Consider the following 20,247-nt stretch of genomic DNA (forward strand, 5'->3'; position numbering starts at 1 on the left):
TTCTTTCTCTCCAGCTTCAAATATCTGAGCAATTGATGGCAAATGAAACAGGCTGTTTATGTACCTGAACAAGAAGATGAATTGGAAAGTAATCCAGGGAAATGGAATTAAAAGTGAATTTGAATTCGAAGTGAGTAGATAAAAGGAGATGGATGATATCATAGTTTGAGGTGAATTGTCTGTATGAAACAGCATATCTTTTACGGTCAGGTGTGTCTACAATCAAAACGAATCATGTCTCCATAGTTTAATCAATTCATTGAATTAGACATGTATAGACAATCCAACTCTGATTAAAAGCCTCTTAACAAAAGGGGGCTTCCTCTATGTTCACTCGGAGGGGTGTATGAGGCATCAAAAGAAAAGGAGGAAAACAAACTTTCCCATGAAAATACCACGAAGTTGTATCAGGCTATTTGTAGTTTAGACTGTCAGTGAGCATTTATCCTTGTACACTGTTTCACAGTATGCATCTTTTTTTCCCTCTAATTGATTTCTCTCTGGATCTTTTCTAGTTTAATTTTCTTCATTTTCCGGGGAATTCCAAATAAAGATTGAAAGGCTCTTGATAAAGGTTAATCTGCCCATCCCCTTCTAGCATTGAGATAGCAAGAAAATAAAGGAGTTAATTAGATAAGAAGGAAAATACAATCTCGCCACCAAAGATGAAAGATGAGGGATACAGGGTTAGAAAACAATCCTCTGTTCACATAATCTACCGGTCTACCTCTTTCTCAAAAGCCTCTGCCAGTGCTCAGTCAGGTCACTAAGGTGGTGTTTGTTTTTTTAGCTTTTTGCTGAAAACCATTTAGTTTTAGAATTTAGGTTGTTTGTTTTTTCACTTTTTCATGACTTATTATAAACTTTTTACTAAATAGAAAAAGCCAAAATATGTGGCTTTTTCTAAATAAAAAAAATAACACAATGATTTTTTTTACTTTTTAATACTTAATAGAAATAAAATGCTACAAAAACAAACAACCTAATATTTAATACTATTAAGTATTAAAGTTCTATTTAGAATTAAGTAAAAAAACAAACACCACCTAAGTTCTACTGCAATATACCCAACAAGTAATTCTTCTCCGGTTCTAGGAGTAGCACTGGGCTGTTGGACTGTTTACTCTAAATGAAGTCCCGTAAAATTTGTTTGAATCTTGGCTCCAGAGACCGTCAATGTGACATATAGTTTGCATAGGAATTTTCACTATCCCAGTAACAGATTTACCCCTAAAATACCCCGACTAAAGTAGTTTCTGCCTCCCCTGCATCTCACATATTTCAAATAAGGAGTTGAAGTTGGAACTGGGAGCTCCTTTTGATTTTGAACTAGCTGTTGGATCATATAACGAGACACTTCTCCTGTGTCATCTTCCCCACATATGACTAGATCTATCCCCCTAGGGGCAAATAATGCCATGTAGAAGGAAGGTGACCAACCTTGCAGCTGAACAAATAGGCGAATATATCATTCTCCTAGTAGCTTAGTTGAATTTTAGTTAAAAATCTTAAGACTTATTCTGTGTGAATCAAATCATTTGAGATGTACATGTATGTGCCTGGATTTAATAAGTGAAGTAAGGAGTAAGGACTGAAGAAACACACATATATCCTTTTGACTAAAGAGCATATATATTTTCAAAACAGAGACTAGTACATATAGCCTTTTATGTGGTTTGAGTGTAGTGATGATGTTGTGGCTTCCAAGATAGCCCACCATTCCAAAGGAGAGGAAGGGGTGTTTTATTTGATTGATTGAATACAACGTTAACAGCCAGTGTTTACCCGCTCATATTTCTTAATATATTTTCATCTCCTGGAAGAAGTCGTCTGCCAAACCCTAGATTGCATGCATGTATTATTCTAACAATCTATTCACTTCTACACATTTGACTTCCAAACAAGCCCTTCCACCATCTTAAACTAGTTTCTACCCAATGGACTTGTGCTTGAATTGTACTCAAATAGCACAGAAGCCAGATGAACCACCCTGGCAACTTTCTTTGAATTTCATTTACTTCTTCATCCCATACATCCTATATATACCCTATATATCCTCGTCAAACTTTCCCCATCACCTCTTATTCAACGCACATATGTAAGCCCGATCATCAACTTTTGTTCAATTCCTAATGCTTCTCTCACCTGATCACATGCACACACCCACAAAAGCACAAACATGGGGAAGTTATCTTCTTCTACTTCTCTTGACTCATCATCATCTTGAATCCTTCATCTGCTACTCAAGTTTACAATGCCATAAGAGTACTTTGGGAGCTAAACTTGACGGTCGAATCAACTCCACCCGAGTGTTCCTCAATGCATGGGCTGCGGCATGTGCTTTCACCACCGTTATTTTTGTGCCAGAATCAAGGAAGCTGTTTGCTTCACCCTGCTCTGTTTTCAGGCTAGTGAAGAAGCGCCTACCCATACCACAATTCCCATTAATGGAACCCTGGAGTGGTTCCATCTGCAATCACATTCTTCTGAAAATCTAACAATTGGATCAGCTTTGAAGGAGTTTGTGGCATTTCCATCTTGGGAGGGGCTCTTGACGCCAAGAGACCGGCCTTGTGGGCTTGCAAAGCTGCAGGAATTGAGACATTCCTACCTTCCTTTATCTATCTGTGATTTCTTTAAGTGTTGGTGCACTCGTGGACTCCACGTAGGATCACGATAATGGTCCAATCACTGTAAAATCTGAGTCTTTTTTATTTAATTATTACTTCGTGCATGTAACACATTGCCTTTTGAGAGATATGCTTGTATCATTCATTTTACCTATCTGATTTCTTTATTGGGCTTCACTTATTTACGTCATTCTTCAAGCCCCACAGAACTCTCCAAACTACCATTTTCATCCTATAAATACCCCGTCCTTATCGACTTCTCCTATTCAACGCTTCTCTTCTTCACCTTACAACACGCTCCTATACACATGCATATTCTCCCAATCATCACCTCTTATTCAACTCTCAACTCTCCTCATCCCACACATACACCCTTACAAAACACAAACATGGGGAAGCCCTTGCACATAAGTTTCTCTCTCTCTTTCTTCTTCACCTTCGTCTTCTTCATCTTACACCCTTCATCCGCTACTAATGTTTACAATGTCATTAGTTTTGGAGCTAAAGGCGATGGTCTAACGGACTCCACCAAAGCATTCACTGATGCATGGGCTGCAGCATGTGCCTCCATCGCTTCCACCACCTCCATCATATTTGTACCAAGAGGACGCTATTTGCTTCGCCCTGCTGTGTTTGCAGGCCAATGCACAAGAACCCGTATCATCATTCTCATTAAAGGCACCCTGGTGGCTCCATCTGACTACCGCATTCTCGGGAAAGCGGACAGTTGGTTCAGCTTTGAAGGAGTTAGTGGCGTTTCCATCTTGGGAGGGGTCCTGGACGCCAGAGGACATGCCTTGTGGGCTTGCAAAGCTGCCGGAAACCAACAGCATTGCCCCAGTGGGGCCACGGTACGTCCTAAATCAATTCCTTAACATTTTCTGTTTCTGTTGTTCAAAACTTAAGCCAATCTATATCAAAACATTGAGCTGAAACAAGTTTAAAAAATTTTGTTGTCTGAGGGCAGACCCTCAGTTTTACCAACTCCAACAACATTATGATAAAGGGAGTGCTATCAGTAAACAGTCAGATGTTCCACATTGTCATAAATGGCTGCAACAATGTGCGCCTTCAAGGAATCAGCATCAAAGCACCCGAAAGCAGCCCAAACACAGACGGCATTCACGTCCAGTTATCGGCCAACATCGCCATTGTCCGCTCCATCATCAGAACTGGTGATGACTGCATATCAATCGGCCCAGGCACCCGTAACCTGTGGATAGAACGTGTGAAATGCGGTCCTGGTCACGGCATTAGGTCAGAAACTTTCACACTCTTACACTCTTACGCTACGCCCTTGGTTTGAATGCGTTTATCCGGTCGAGGGAATGCTGAGAAAGAGTCTTTTTCTGTTGTGGTGTCGGGATAATGGGTGATTGCAGCATAGGAAGCCTAGCCAAGGACATGGAAGAAGAAGGGGTGGAAAATGTGACAGTTAGGACGGCAGTTTTTACAGGTACTCAAAATGGGCTCAGGATCAAGAGTTGGCCCAGGCCCAGCAAAGGATTCGTTAATGGGGTCCATTTCCGAGGAGCCATCATGGACAATGTCCAATATCCCATTGTTATAGACCAAAACTACTGTCCTGGTGATGAAGATTGCCCTTCTCAGGTATATACGAAAATATTTGCAATCTTTAATTTAATGCTTAATATAAATGGGTGGTTTTGATTAATGTGTGTTTTTGTGATGTTATATAATAGGAGTCGGGTGTAAAAGTGAGTAATGTGACATACAAGGAAATTGAAGGGACATCGGCGACTGAGGTTGCAATCAAATTCCATTGTAGTGCTACGGATCCATGCACATTTCTAAGACTAGAAGATGTGAAACTATCTTATGTAAATGATGAGAGAGTGGCTCAATCCTTTTGTAGATATGCAAATGGAAAGGCCTATGGCTTGGTCCAACCAGATAGTTGTTTCTAATTATGAAAAGGGGAAAATAAATTATATATATATATAAATAGAATTAACATTAATTAATTTTCTCTTCGTTTTATTTTAATTATGGATGGACGAAATTATACTTTCATAGCAAAATTTATAGTAAAGATCAAAGTGAGGGCTGGTTTTTTTTTTTTTTTTTTTTTTTGACATTTTTCACAAAAAGAAAAGGAAAAAGAAAAATGAAGGTTCTTAATTGTATGTACTAATTTACTTACTTGAGATTGAATGATAAATTGGTTGAAATGTTAGGTTAGAAAATGAGAAGTCAGTACTCATTTGCAAGGCTATGGTATATGGAGATATTTATAATTTCTTTTCACACGAGGAAATATGAAATTCAGACCCATGTGACAAGCCAAGGCCTCAAAAGAATCGCTAACAAAATATTGCATTTAGAAGCATATTTACTTCGCAATTTAGACAAAAATGGGATTATGATACTAATGGATATATGGATGGCAGCTATAGTAACCATACGACAAGGAAGCTAGATATATTATTGTGGACCTTGATCACAACTTCACTTCTATGGTAAAGCTTGAAAATGTCATGAGGAGGCATGCAAGCATTATTATCCACATTAAATAACCAATAATATGTCGTGATGGTCTTTTTGACCATTCTACAACCCAACCCTTAGAATATACTATAGTCCTAGTGGAAAAAAACTAACATTAAGATACCAAACTTTCTTGGTTCGTTCATGGATATAAAACCATACTCATTTTCAATCTTTCTTAGGTTCAAATAAAATGGGATTACAACTCATTGTTGGTAGAAACCCTCAATACAATTGTATAGTAGAACCAAAGAACAGATGATCACTACTAATTACTAAAATGGGCATGTGGAAATATATAGAGTTATTTAATTAAAAGGTTCATTGAAAACCTAAATTTGGAAATTTAACCCTTTATTTTTTGGCATATTTTTCCTTTTCAAATAACCATTTCCTTTAAAATTTATGTGTAAATGATAAAGAACATTTATATCAAAAATGGATTAGTGTTCAGATAAAAACATTGGAGGAGTCAGATTCACAGATTTGAAGATTATTTCATTTCTTTTAACCAATTGATTCAAGCACATGTTCTAAATAAACATGTACGCCTACGGCGCAATCTATATTCTAAATAGATATCCTTCCAAATTGGGTCGGGCATAAAACTCTATATGGGGTACATATTTGGAGGGGCTGGGTGTTCTTAAACTATATATACATATTGAATTAATATGAGAGAGCAGCCTGGATTATTCTCCATCTGAAGCAATGCGCTTGAATTTTCTTCTGCGGAGTGATTGTACGGACGAAAGAATATGGATCCTTTTTAACCTAAAGCGTACATATGGTGAAAACACAAGTACATGCATCAACTTTGATATGTGGTTTGAGTGTAGTAATGATGTTGTAGCTTCAAAGTTAGCCCACCCCTCCAATCATCAGTCGCTGGACACCGTCTCGCAATCTCTATCTTCCCGTTATATAATATAAGCAGCTACCAGAGTCCTTGCAATTCAAGGCAATTAATTGTAGGAATATATCTATATGTTTGATTCAATTAATATATACTTATACGTTAACGGGCATACAGTCCTTACCCTCTCAATGTTCTTCAAAATAAGCAACTGAAAGTATCAGCCAATCCCTCAACGTTCTATGCGGACTACCACACCCTCATACACATTTGACTTGTGATTCGAATTCTTCTGGCTACAAAAAAACCCCTCAACATTCTTAAACTGTCTGCTACTCTATGAATTCGTTTTGCTGAAATTGTGATCAAAACAGAAGCCAGATGAGTTGCCCTAGCTGCTTTCTTTGAATTTCATGTACATATATCTTTCTTCAACCCCACCACTCTCCAAATTCATGTATTCTTCAAACCACCCCTTATGTAGTGCTGTTGTATAAATACCCTACTCCTTGTCAACTTTTCCCCATCACCTTCTATTCAACTTTTCTCTTCACCACCCCCAATCATCACCTCTTATTGATCATCAACTCCTTCCTGATCTCACACCCCACAAACACACAAACATGGGGAGGCTGTTGGACATAAGTTATTTTCTTTCACTCTTCTTCATCCTCATCATCATCATTTTAAACCCTTCTTCATCTGCTACTCAAGTTTACGATGTCAAGAGTTTTGGAGCTAAACCCGATGGCCTAAGCGACTCCACCAAAGCATTCCTCAATGCTTGGGCTGCAGCATGTGCCTCCACGGCTTCCTCCATCATATTTGTACCAAAAGGACGCTATTTGCTTCACCCTGCTGTGTTTTCAGGCCGATATTGTACAAGCGCCCGTATCACAATTCTCATTAATGGAACCCTGGTGGCTCCAGCTGACTACCGCATTCTCGGAAAAGCTAACAATTGGCTCAGCTTTGAAGGAGTTAGTGGCGTTTCTATCTTGGGAGGGGCTTTTGATGCCAAAGGACCTGCTTTGTGGGCTTGCAAAGCTGCAGGAAACCAACATTGTCCAAGCGGAGCCACGGTACTAAAACAATTCTTCTAAATATTTCACGAGTTGCTCAATATATATTTAAGCTACTCTTATCTTCCAAAATTTGAGCTGAAACAAGCTTAAAAGAATCTGTTGTTTGTGTCCAGACGCTGAGCTTTACCAACTCCAACAACATTATGATAAAGGGAATGTTATCATTAAACAGTCAGATGTTCCACATTGTCATAAATGGCTGCAGCAATGTGCGCCTTCAAGGAGTCAACATCATAGCATCCGGAAACAGCCCAAACACAGACGGCATTCACGTCCAGCGTTCAACCAACATCGCCATTATCCGCTCCACCATCAGAACTGGTGATGACTGCATATCAATCGGTCCAGGCACCAAGAACTTGTGGATGGAAGGCATCGAATGCGGTCCAGGTCACGGCATCAGGTGAGATATATATGTACTCTCATCCCACACCTTCATTTGAATGGTATATATCTAGTTGAGGGAACGCTGAGAAGTAGTGTTTTTGTGTTGTGGTGTTGGTATATGGGCGATTGCAGCATAGGAAGCCTGGCCAAGGATTTGGAAGAAGAAGGGGTGCAAAATGTGACAGTAAAAAATGCAGCTTTTACAGGTACCCAAAATGGGTTGAGGATTAAGAGTTGGGCCAGGGCCAGCACAGGATTCGTCAAGGGGGTCCATTTTGAAGGAGTCACCATGGACAATGTCCAAAGCCCCATCGTCATAGACCAGAACTACTGTCCCCATAATCAAGGTTGCCCTTCTCAGGTAATTACTCCATGAAAAAATGCAACGTTTTCTACTCCATTGTTAATACTTATGAACATGTATTAGTACTGGGTCTTAATTACTATTTTTCTTTAATAAAACAGGAATCAGGGGTAAAAGTGAGTGACGTGACATACAAGGGAATTCGAGGAACATCAGCCACAAAGGTTGCAGTAAAATTTGACTGCAGTGCTGCAAATCCATGTACATCGCTAAGACTAGAAGATGTAAAACTAACTTACACAAATGAGGATCAAGTGGCTCAAGCATCTTGTAGCAATGCAAACGGAAAGGCCTATGGTTTGGTCCAGCCAAATAGTTGTTTGTAATGGGAATAGGATTCACATTTTCCATATTATGGATCGTCAAAGTAAAGGGTCCTTAAAGCCCCCAATATCGGGAAGTAGACAAAATGGCCCCCATCACCTCAGGAGTCTCACACTGTATATTGGGCAATTGCCATATCTAAAAATGTGAGTGTATGGATATTTTTCTGCCAAGTGGGAAATCGTGGTTATTTCATTGTGAACTTAAATGGGTCGTGTAGGATTTTCTAAGATTTAGTCCTAACAACTTTCAGTGACTTAAGACTTGCCACTTGATGGTTTCTTTTTTCAACTTTTTTTAATATTCTGAGAAGGGGTTAACACATAATTCATTGGAAGTCAGCCAGAAACAGCCACTCAAAATCAATTCAGAAACTTCAACTTAGTTTTTGTGGGTGGGGGTCTGTGGATTATTAATACAACGGCAGCCCATTGATGTCGGTATTGGTAGCATAACGACGGTTTTTTGATAATTGAAAAATGTTTTCAAATCTGTTTGCCACTTTTAAAAGAAGACACATTCCATCATTTTTATATTAATAATACACGTTAAAAAAAATGAATTTACATTGAAGGTATCTCTTAAAAAGACACATTTCACAATTTTATAAAATTGAATTAACATTAAAAATGTCTTTTAAAATATATTTTTCATAATTTTTATATCAATTGCATAATAAAAAAAATTGAATTTATACTAAAGATGTGTTCTTAAAAGACACTTTTTACAATTTTACCAAATTAAATTTATATTCAACAATTTTGGTATCAATCATTCATTGAAATAATTGAATTTATATTAAAAAGGTATTTTCAAAATACATATTCCATAATTTCATAAAATTAAATTTATATTTAAAGGTTTTCCTTCAAGAAACACTTTTAAAATAAATTTAATTTTTTTTATAAATGACTAATATAAAAATTGTGAAAGATGTTTATTTAAAAGACACATTTAATATAAATTCAATCTTGTAGAATTATAAAAATACCTTTAATATAAATTCAAAATTTTTCACTGTGTGATTGAAATGAAAATTATGGAATATATTTTTTCAAGAGACACCTTTGATATAAGTTTAATTTTATGGTATTATGAAAAATATATATATTTTTTTAGTATAAATTTAAATTATTTTTTTAATATATATGACTAATAAAAAAATTAAGAAAAAAACACTTTTAAAATAAATTTAATTTTATGAAATTATGAAAGACGTCTCAAGAGACATTTTTATTATAAATTCAAATATATATTTTTTTTTAACATGTTTCGTTGATATGAAAAATGTGAAAGGTGTAAACACCTTTCAAAGTGGCAAAAAGTGTCGTAATTTCTCGGTAGTTTTATAACTATCATATTTTAAGATTTTTTTTTCCAAACGGGTTAGGTAGAGAGGGAAAGGGGTAGGTAAGGTAAGGGGGTTAGATGGCGCCAGGAAAGGAACTAGAAAAATGGTATGCTGATTTTCAAGAGTTTCAGTGTTTGAGAGTTGAGAAGAGGTAATACTCCATGTCCATTCCCATTATCCCAGAATCCCAATCGATGGAGCAGACAGAGGTCGGCAACAAGCAGATCATTTTGAAAAATTACACTGACCAGATTCCCAAAGAGACTGATTTGGAACTGAGGCATGGCAACAAAATCAAGCTCAAGGTACCAAAAGGGTCTGGAGCTTTCTTAGTCAAGAATCTTTACCTGTCTTGTGATCCTTACATGAGAGGCCGCATGAGAGACTTTCATGATTCCTATTTGCCTCCATTCACTCCTGGCTCTGTATGTAACTTTCCCCTATCCCCATTTTATCATTCTTTTATTAGTGTTTTTCTTCCGCTTTTTGATAATTTGGGTATGTTGATGCTAAAGGTCATCGAAGGGTTTGGAGTGTCCAGAGTTGTGGACTCTGACAACCCCAATTTCAAGCCTGGTGATTTAATAGCTGGGGTAACTGGTTGGGAGGAGTACAGCTTGATTTACAGAACCCAGCAATTGAGAAAAATTCAACATCAAGATGATATCCCTCTTTCTTTTCATGTGGGTCTTCTTGGTATGCAATTTTTCTATCCATCTACTTCAAAATAGCTTTATTGTTTCTGCTGAATTCGGCTAGTGTTACAGTGGGTCTTCTTGTATGCTGTTCTTATTTGTGCTGAAATTATGTATTGTAGAATGATTCTTGTGTCATTTGAATCAATTGGGTTATTTTTCTTCTTGTCATATTTCATCACTACCTAAAGCTCCATTTATTACTATTTCCTAAACATGCAATATTACTCCCAATCCAATGGTCGGCAATAACTGGAATCTTACATTTGGATTCTCAGATATTGAGCACAACCCTAATTAGATCTTTGTATACTAAATTGGGTTTCTCCAATTAATTTCAACCGTAGGCTACACTAATTGTCTCTCTTAAACTCCATATTTGAATCCTCTATAAGATATCTGTATACTTTTCTTTTCTTTTCTGGGTGGTGGGGTGCTGACATGAGATGGAAACAGTTTTGAGTATTTTTTTCACAAATATATGGGATCCTTTCCAGTCAGAGTTCCCATTCAATCCCCACTCCCTCTTAATACATTTTGTTTTTATGTTAACATCAGAGAAAACCCTTGCAAAACTCTCTAGTTCTAGCTGAAAAAGCAGCCAAGGTGCTAGGATCCTGTAGTGCCTAAAGCACTCATCTTACTGAAGCAATATGCTAATGTAATTAAGGTTAGGATGTGTTTGTAATTGTATTTATCATATTGAATTGGAGAATGAGTACTTACTGGATTGAAGGAAGGTCCCAATTTGGTGCCCCTGCTTTCAATGACATGTTAAATGAGTGTTTGGAGTATGTAATATGTCCAGAAATAAAATTGTTCTCAGTTTGAATGATTCTACTTATTAAAGAGTCCATGGCGGACCATTTTGACAACAGAAAACCTTTCCCCTAACTAGAACTTCACATTCTCAAAACGCATTTCTAGTCCAACAGTTACATCAGTTCTACTGTGGCAAATACAAATAAGTGGATTCCTGAACACAACTTACATTTGATTTATTTAATATTTTAAGCATTTCGTTGTTTTTTATCAGCATCTTGGAGAAATGACACAAAAATTGAGTTTGAACCAACTAGTATATTGGCCTAAATAACAATTTATTAGCTTGTTTTACGATGCATTCAACTACTTCTATTTCTTACCCAAGTAAATGTATGTTTAGCATGTAACTTTGTGTTCCTCTTGATCCAACAACAAAATTCAGTGTGTTATGGTTATAGATGTAGTGTTTCAATAATCCATTCTTTGGTTTTCTGAAATACTTGCTAAAGTAGAATTATTATTCTTGCAGGTATGCCTGGTTTTACTGCTTATGCTGGATTTTATGAGGTTTGTTCCCCCCAAAAAGGGGAAACAGTTTTGGTCTCTGCAGCTTCTGGAGCTGTTGGTCAGCTTGTTGGCCAACTTGCTAAATTACATGGCTGCTATGTAGTTGGAAGTGCTGGGTCAAGCCAAAAAGTAAGTTTCTTCCTACTAGATTTTACATATCATCTTTTTCTTTAGAAACAACACTAACATATTTTATTTGAGATGAAATGGTTAATTATTACCATGTGAAGAGTACTTAATGGATTTATTGTTAGTATCAGTACTGATAAAAGGGAAATAAACTTGACTAGGTTGACCTTCTGAAGAATAAGCTTGGATTCGATGAAGCTTTTAATTACAAAGAAGAGCCAAATCTGGATGCAGCTTTGAAAAGGTCAGTAATGAGCTTTGAGGATGATAATTGTATGGCATGCTGCTTCAATGAAAAACTAAGATTCTCAAAATAAGAAGGTGTGAATTCCCAAATGGTTGCTACTGAACATCCTATTTTCCAATCAATGCTTCAGTGGGCTGTTTTTCGCTGAAGGATCAATCATAGGGTTCTATTGATTTTATTTGTCTCAGAAGCTGCCTGTATGTCTAAAAAACCTCTTGTGGATATCCATGTGCAGAGGATGTCTGTTATGTACTTGAGTTTGAGGCAAGATTCCTAGTTTAGAATGAAATTGAAGGTTCTTACATTACTGGGGCTTTTGAGTACTCCATTGGAAAGGGCAAATGTGGATATTATAGAACAACAAGCTAAATCTCTTAGTTCATTTGTCCATTCAAGTTTCAGAAACGGTTAACCAGTATTATAACTAAACCTTTTTCGCACACTTGACTTTGGAAATTCAGACTGGCTCATGGGTCTGCAATCTCAGGTTCATTGAAGAATATTATCCACTTCAAGTAGGACTCTCTGCGTCAGATTTATCATAGCCTATGTTATTAAGGAGAACTAACATTTTATTTAGTTGCAATGGATGCCTTTGACTAGTCTATCTGTATCTATATCAATATTAGTATTGCTTTCCAATCTTTGTGTCAGACTGATAGCACTAACATGGTTGGTTCTGCAGGTACTTTCCAAAGGGAATTGACATCTTCTTTGATAATGTGGGAGGTGATATGCTAGATGCAGCGCTTCTCAACATGAGAATCCATGGGAGGATTGCCATTTGTGGGATGGTGTCTCAGACTAGCCTTTCCAATCCCCAAGGAATTCACAACATGTACGCTCTCATAACAAAGCGCATCACCATGAAGGGTTTCCTGCAGAGTGATTACTTGCACCTATTCCCTCGTTTCGTGGAAGATGTCTCCTGTTACTACAAGCAAGGGAAGATTGTTTATATTGAAGACATGAACCAGGCCTTGGAGAGTGCTCCAGCTGCCTTTGTTGGGCTATTTTCTGGGAAAAATGTTGGCAAGCAGGTCATCTGTGTAGCGCCTGAATGATTTTCTCGTGTAACCCTTGGACTGTCCAGTTGAAGCAAACTTAAAGCTTTCTGAAGATTCAATTGGAGGGCAAATTTTGGCAAGGAAGTTACGGAAAATCTAGCTTGTCTCTGTAACCAAGGTTGGTTGAGATTTCTGTTGAGAACTCAAAATACATTGTTCTGGTCTAAAAGTAAGTATAAACAGAGATCCATATTGAACCACTGGGTTAGTTATTCATGGTATCGGAGACAATTCCAAGTACTATATAATTTGAATCAAATTCGAAAAAAAATAAATAAATAACAACAACAACAACCGAAAGTCGAGATTTTAATTTCTCAATATAACTTTGAGGTGGTACTGGTTTCATGGTTGTACAACATTTACATAGTTAAGAGAAGCTTATTACATATATGATATCAGGACTTCTCCTAATCAAAATGAGATATCACTGGATAACGTCATTTCTAAGCCCTAAGCCATATCTTCAACATAAACCATACCCTTCACAATAAAGTATATAATTGTCAAGGAAAGTTGATGAGGTGTCCTCATCTCAACCTGTGGTGGCAATTCTTTTTGTACTGGAAGGCACTTTTGTTGGGTTCACAAGAATCAATCTATTTCAACAAGAGATTCTGGGTTGATTCCATATGCTTTTTACAATACCAACAGAGTCCATTTCATGATTAAAGAAATGAAGACGGCAGAGAGTATATGAAACCAAGCCAATTGAAAACTGGTCATGGTCTGTGCTAGCCAGTTGGCTGCCACCTTCCCACCCGACTTTATCATTATAAATTGAGATTTAAATCTTCACCTTCTCAACTTTTATGATATATCATCATATAGATAAACAATAATTACGTGAAAAACAGTCTTGTTTTTCTCTTGTGCAGGCATATCAATTGGAGATTCCAAACCCTTGAAGGCATGTTCTTCCTCTCAAGTCTCCTGAAATCCATTCAGATCACTATGAGGACTCAGACATATAGCTAGATTTCTTTCTCCAACAATATCAAGACTAGTACTAGGTGCCAAGATATAAGACTTGCTAGATTGTTAACCATATATAAGGTCATAATTTTCCTAAACTCAACCTCAATCTAGCCATGTGTAGAGGTATACATCACCTTGAAAATGAGGGAAGGAGAGATGGTGACCAACAAGCAGATTGTGTTGAAAGAGTGTGTGAGTGGGTACCCAAAGGAGACTGACTGACTTTTTGGACATTTTTTTCTTTTGTTTGCTTGGTTCTCACTGGATATAGTATATCTAGGTTCACAGCATCCAGACTTCAAGCAAGGTGGCTTTGTTTGGGGAATAACTGGGTGGGAAGAATTCACTGTGAGCCTCAACCCTCAAGGCTGAACTAAAATCAAATACATGCAGGCATCCTAGGTGTATTTTCAAGCTTCTAGATTTCATTTCCCCCCTTTATTTACTTCTCTCACAACCCATCCAGACCATTTTTGTTAGTACTTGCATATCATTTGGGCATATTCTCAAGTTAAAACAGAGGATACAGACCCAACTTGATCAGATTAAGTTATCAAGTGCCAATATTCATATATATATATTAGGACTTGGTATTATTCTTCACATGTTTGTATCAGCATTCTAATTCTTTTCATTTTAGGCGTGACAGGGTTTTCTGCATATGCTGGTTTTTCCCAAGGGGAAGGGGAGGCAGTGAATGTATGTTCAGCAGCAGGGGGTGTTGGCCAAATTGCTGGCCAATTTGCAAAGATGATGGGTTGTTATGTAGTTGGAAGTGCACTAATGAAAAGGTAAATGCCTAATTGCTCTATTCTTGTATATTGAATCTACTAATTCAACCTTAATATGAAGCTACCTACTTCATCAATCTGCAGATTGGTCTGTTGATAAACAAGTTCAGATATGTTGCAGCCGTCAACCATAAAGAGAAGCATGAATTATCTGCAGCTTTAAGCCAGTTGGTCTCCAAACCTCATTTACTATGAAGTACATTTCTTTGCATATGAATGTACCCACTAAAGCCATCCACCTCTTATGTTTTTTCTGATGACAAATTCTTAAGAGGAAGGCTTGCTGGTCTGTGTTGAAGACATAGCTGAGGGCTTGGAAATGGCACCATCTTCTCTTATTCAAATTTGGATTAATTGATTAAAAGACATGAAATTATCCCGAATTTGCAAATCTAACTCTTCCCAGGTTTGAACTTGAAAAATAACTTATTTTTGGCATAAATTCTCTTCAACATTTTGATTATTTACATGTAAGTTTTAAAAGAAAATATTATTTTTAACAAAAAAAAAAGTTGGGTATTTTTATAACAAATTAGTTAAAATTTAAGTTTAAATATGAGAAGATTAGTTTACAAATTATAATTATTTCATCCTTTTTAATCAAATAACCTTTTGAATTGTCTAAAATCACAATGTTAGTAAACAACCCATCTGTCCTGCTTCATAGTAAGATTAGTTTGTTGGGATGCAAGTTAGAGATGGTGACAAGTTGAATAAGATTTTGTACATGTGTAAGAAATTGGCTCTTCTGTTTGTAACTTTTCAATAATGGGTGTTAATTAGAAAGTGCCACGTGATAAAAAATTTAAAAAAAAAAAAAAAAATACAATATCTCATTGTCCTTTGACAATCATCTTCTTGTTTTGTACCTGTGATTTGTTTCTTTGTACTTGTACCATTTTTATTTTTTATTTTTTATTTTTCTTTTTGTACCTTTGTTTCATTTCTTTATACCCAATTGACTTGTTCAACAGTTTATATTTAACTCTATATTTCAGTCATTCAGATTTTAAGTTAGATATAAATTTGGTAGCTTCTAAGAATTTTCCCATCTGATGGTAGATTGCCCTTCCATTGGAGATAAAGAATTAGAGGGTCAAAGCAGAGAGTTAATGGGCTGAGTTTGAGGGGGTGATGATTGTAAATCTTGTTGGTCCAGCTTTATTCACAACCCAACCCAACCCACACTTCAAGTTCCACAAAATGGAGGCGTAACCGTGTAATATGAATCGGAGGAACAGAGTTGGAGAGTCAGCAGAATATGATCTTCCATGTTTGACTGCCATTTTTTTTTTTTTTTTTTTGTTATTCTTGTCCTCTGACACAGTCAAATCAATCTTATACCCCCTCAAACACTGCATTAATGCTTCAGCAACTCTCTCCAATACCCCTATAGAGAATTGTTCTTTGGAATATACTACTACTTTTTTTTTTGTTTTTGTTGTTGTTGTTTTTTTTTTTCTTAAATCATTCAAATATATTCTTAAAAAACATCATTAATGCACAACAAGTTCTCAAATAAATTATTTTCCATTAAAAACAAATTTTTATTTTTAAGAACAATTTAAAAAAAAAAAAATAGTTCCCAAGTATATTCTAAAGAACTTGTCCGATAATATTGTGAAAAATATTTTTCAAATATTAGTTTTTAAAATTATTTTTTTATGAACAATATTTTATTAGATAACTTAATTTTGAAAAAAAAAATCAATCAATTTTTCATGGAGATAATACCATAATGCACTAATGCAAAGGATAATACTGTCAATCTATTTTCTATATTCTTCAGGTTAGGTATGATTATTATTGGTGGGGAAAACTTAAAAAGGTAAAGAATGGTGAAAGGCAGAGTGAAAGAAAGAAAGATGGATGGATGGAGCTTTTAGTATCCCAGGAGATTTATTGAATATGAAAAATATGAAATCCTGCTGTTGAAGAGAAATATTGTTAATTTAAAAATCGATAATGCTAAGATTTTTTAATATTAGGAAACAGTGGATGGAGAGTGACAAGAAGTGGTGGAGAGGTTTGAATTTTCAAAGGGGAAGACTTGGGAGACTTTTGGGAAGGGACTAATGGAGGAAATGGGTGGTGGTTAGGAAAGTTAAAAAAGAAAGTCATCACAAACCAGTCTTTATCCTTGACAAAAACCACACCCACGATGTTTCCTTGTTGATTCTTTCAGTCTTCTACTCCTTCTCGTCCTCTCTTTCCTCTTTCTGCTGGGGGAGTTTGGCTTGGTCTTTCCCCCATTTTTAGGGCTTGGGTTCCTTATTTTTCTTCACCCATCTCACACACCCATCAGAGTTTCAGGTCAGTTCTTCTCTACATCATCTGTTATATGTATGTTTCTTTCTTTCTCTCTTTTCTTTTTTTGTTCTATCTGGTTATGTCTTAATCTTTCCTTTATTTTGTGTGTAACTGACAAAATTGAACTGGGGTTTTTGGATTTTTTCTGGGTTTAATTTTTCAGCTAGTGTGTGGGATATTGAATTGTAAGGTATTCTGGGGTTGAGGTTGGGGTTTTTGCGCTGTTGTCTGTTAGTTTTCTCTTCAATTGTCTTCACCTGGGTGGTTTCTCAGCTCAACTTGACTTCCTTTTCTGGTCTTGTGTAATTAGGGTTTGGTGTATGTGAACTGATTCTCTAGTTCTGTGTTTTCTGTGGATCTTCTTTTCGACCTGGGTGTTTTATGAGCTGAATTTGACTTCCTTTTTCTGGTTTCATGTGATTAGGGATAGGTTTTTGTCAACTGATTCTCTAGTGCTGTGCTCCAATTTTACAAGTAATGGCTACCTAAGTTGCTGGAAACCCCTCAATTTTGTCAATTATTTTGGGTGTTTTTAGTGGGGGGCACATGGCCTTGACTAGCAAATATCTTGTGGTTGTTGCCCACAGCTTGATCTGGGTGGTGTTGTTGAGTTATAGTAGTGTTTGCTATGCTACTGAGACTGATATCTATTGCTTGAAGACTATAAAGAATTCTCTTCAAGACCCTAATAACTATTTGAACTTTTCCTGGAATTTCAACAATAATACTGAGGGATTCATCTGTAAGTTTGCGGGGATCGATTGTTGGCACCCAGATGAAAACAGAGTTCTTAATATCCGCCTCTCTGACATGGGTCTCAAAGGCCAGTTCCCTCGTGGGATTCGCAACTGCTCAAGCTTGACAGGGTTAGATCTTTCTAACAACAAGCTGTCAGGCTCCATCCCTTCTGATATATCAGAGTTACTCAAATTTGTTACAACCCTCGAACTCTCATCCAACAGTTTTGCTGGCGACATTCCCCCAAGTCTTGCAAATTGTTCATTTCTGAATGTACTTAAACTTGATAATAACCGGTTAACAGGGACCATTCCCCTGCAACTCAGCCAGCTCAATAGGCTCAAAACGTTTAGTGTTGCCAACAATCTCTTGACAGGGCAGATCCCAAACATTAACAGTACCACACGTGAGGACTATGCAAACAATCCAGGACTCTGTGGGAAACCTTTTTTCGATCTTTGCCAGGCTTCTCCAAAGAAGTTCCGTATTGGCATTATTGCTGGTGCAGCAGTTGGAGGGGTGACCATAACAGTTATTGTTGTGGTCATCATTTTGTACTACATCTCACGTGGCGTGGTTATAAAGAAGAAGAAGAAGGAAGATGATCCTGATGGTAACAAATGGACAAAGAGCATAAAAGGACTGAAAGGCTTGAAGGCAAGTTTATCTAATATAGCCTATCTTCAATAGAAAATTCATGGTTCTTGTTTTCTATAATTAAGGAGTTTTTCTTTCTGTTCTTGTCGTAGTTATTTAGCTCTATAGATTCATAGTTTAAAATTAACTAGGAAGTTGCTAACAAGAGAAGATGTTGCTATTCTCAGGTTTCAATGTTTGAGAAGTCAATTTCAAAGATGAGATTGAGTGATCTCATGAAAGCCACTAACAACTTCAACAAAAATAACATCATTGGAGATGGAAGAACAGGATCGGTGTACAAGGCAGTGCTTCCTGATGGTTGTTCACTCATGGTTAAGAGGTTGCAGGACTCGCAACGCTCAGAGAAAGAATTTGTGTCTGAGATGAACACTCTGGGGACTGTTAAACACCGTAACTTAGTTCCATTGATGGGCTTTTGCATGGCCAAGAAGGAGAGGCTTTTGGTGTATAAACACATGGCAAATGGGAACCTATATGATCAACTGCATCCATTGGAACCTGAGGCCAAGGGCATGGAATGGCCCCTGAGGCTTAGAATTGCGATTGGGACGGCTAAAGGTTTGGCTTGGCTCCATCATAGCTGCAATCCTCGAATTATCCATAGAAATATAAGCTCTAAATGCATATTGCTGGATGAGAATTTTGAACCCAAATTATCTGATTTCGGGCTTGCAAGGCTCATGAACCCTGTCGACACTCATTTGAGTACTTTTGTCAATGGAGAGTTTGGAGATTTGGGTTATGTGGCTCCTGAGTATCTACGAACACTGGTTGCCACGCCCAAGGGGGATGTTTATAGTTTTGGTACTGTTCTTCTTGAGCTGATTACTGGTGAGAGACCAACCCATGTTTCCAATGCCCCCGATGGCTTCAAGGGAAGTTTGGTGGAGTGGATCACTGATCTATCAAGTAATTCCCTTCTCCAAACTGCCATTGACAAGTCTTTGCTTGGGAAAGGTTTTGATGGTGAGCTCATGCAGTTTCTTAGAGTTGCCTGCAAGTGTGTCTCAGAGACTCCAAAAGAAAGACCAACAATGTTTGAAGTTTACCAGCTCCTCAGAGCAATTGGTGAGAGATACCATTTCACAACTGATGATGAGATTTTTGTGCCTTCCAACACTGCCGATGCTGATCTCCCAGATGAGCTTATTGTGGCTCGAGAAACAAAGGAGGTCCCCTGAAAGATGCAGGTAATTTTAAGCATGAAGTTTAGTAGTTTGATGCCATATGAGATCCTTAGTATAGAATCCTTGTTGCAGTGATGGGTATATGCACATATGTAAAATATGTGGTAGTGCTCCAATCATTTGTTTTAGACTCTCTTCAAACCACCAATTGTATATATTACTTGCTGTAATGCTGAGATATTGTTCTCATCTCATAAGACCTCTTCAAACCATCATTTGTTTCTAGTTATTTGTAAGGTCTGAATAAGACTTTTATGAAGTGTGGGGAAGGTCAAACTCCTTTTCTCCCTCACTTTTCCAGGTGTGAAAAAGAAGGGAAAAAAGAAATAGCTGTCACTTAAATTGCTACCTTCATCTTCATCCTGCTCAGGTGCTCAACTTAGTTGTTCCACTACATCTTCTCACAACAGCTAGTGAACAGAGCTTGTGAATGCAGTTACCAGGAGTCATCTCTAAACCGATTTTTCTGGTTGTAGTTTCCATTTCACAGAATTGGATACAACGTGCATGCCCTTGTATCTTTTGGTCCTTGGTTGTTTCTGGTAACAATCAGTTCTTTCAACAACAGGCTCGCAACAAGACAAAAGACTGAATCCAGTGAATACGGC

At 37.1% G+C, this 20,247-nt stretch overlaps 4 protein-coding genes across 4 annotated transcripts; all 4 read left to right on the plus strand.

The window, feature by feature from the left end:
- Positions 1-1,464: 1,464 nt before the first annotated feature.
- On the plus strand, positions 1,465-4,567 carry LOC104878208 (polygalacturonase). Its single transcript, XM_010648154.3, has 4 exons — positions 1,465-3,481; positions 3,598-3,887; positions 4,013-4,241; positions 4,334-4,567. The coding sequence occupies exons 1-4, from the start codon at positions 2,939-2,941 to the stop codon at positions 4,556-4,558; spliced, it is 1,287 nt and encodes a 428-aa protein (XP_010646456.3). The 5' UTR covers positions 1,465-2,938; the 3' UTR covers positions 4,559-4,567.
- A 2,050-nt stretch (positions 4,568-6,617) lies between these two features.
- On the plus strand, positions 6,618-8,156 carry LOC104878209 (polygalacturonase). Its single transcript, XM_010648160.1, has 4 exons — positions 6,618-7,076; positions 7,193-7,482; positions 7,599-7,827; positions 7,932-8,156. Exons 1-4 carry the CDS (start codon positions 6,618-6,620, stop codon positions 8,154-8,156), a joined length of 1,203 nt encoding a protein of 400 aa, XP_010646462.1.
- A 1,379-nt stretch (positions 8,157-9,535) lies between these two features.
- Positions 9,536-13,175, plus strand: LOC100852979 (2-alkenal reductase (NADP(+)-dependent)). The gene is made up of 5 exons (XM_003635059.4): positions 9,536-9,930; positions 10,021-10,201; positions 11,495-11,661; positions 11,823-11,905; positions 12,594-13,175. Exons 1-5 carry the CDS (start codon positions 9,667-9,669, stop codon positions 12,970-12,972), a joined length of 1,074 nt encoding a protein of 357 aa, XP_003635107.1. The 5' UTR covers positions 9,536-9,666; the 3' UTR covers positions 12,973-13,175.
- Positions 13,176-16,557: 3,382 nt separating this feature from the next.
- LOC100251471 (probably inactive leucine-rich repeat receptor-like protein kinase At5g48380) lies at positions 16,558-19,851 on the plus strand. The gene is made up of 3 exons (XM_002267128.5): positions 16,558-17,057; positions 17,479-18,449; positions 18,617-19,851. Exons 2-3 carry the CDS (start codon positions 17,601-17,603, stop codon positions 19,631-19,633), a joined length of 1,866 nt encoding a protein of 621 aa, XP_002267164.2. The 5' UTR covers positions 16,558-17,057; positions 17,479-17,600; the 3' UTR covers positions 19,634-19,851.
- Positions 19,852-20,247: the final 396 nt, after the last annotated feature.

The sequence above is a fragment of the Vitis vinifera genome, chromosome 7, assembly GCF_030704535.1.
Source record: "Vitis vinifera cultivar Pinot Noir 40024 chromosome 7, ASM3070453v1".
NCBI classification, from domain to species: Eukaryota; Viridiplantae; Streptophyta; class Magnoliopsida; order Vitales; family Vitaceae; genus Vitis; species Vitis vinifera.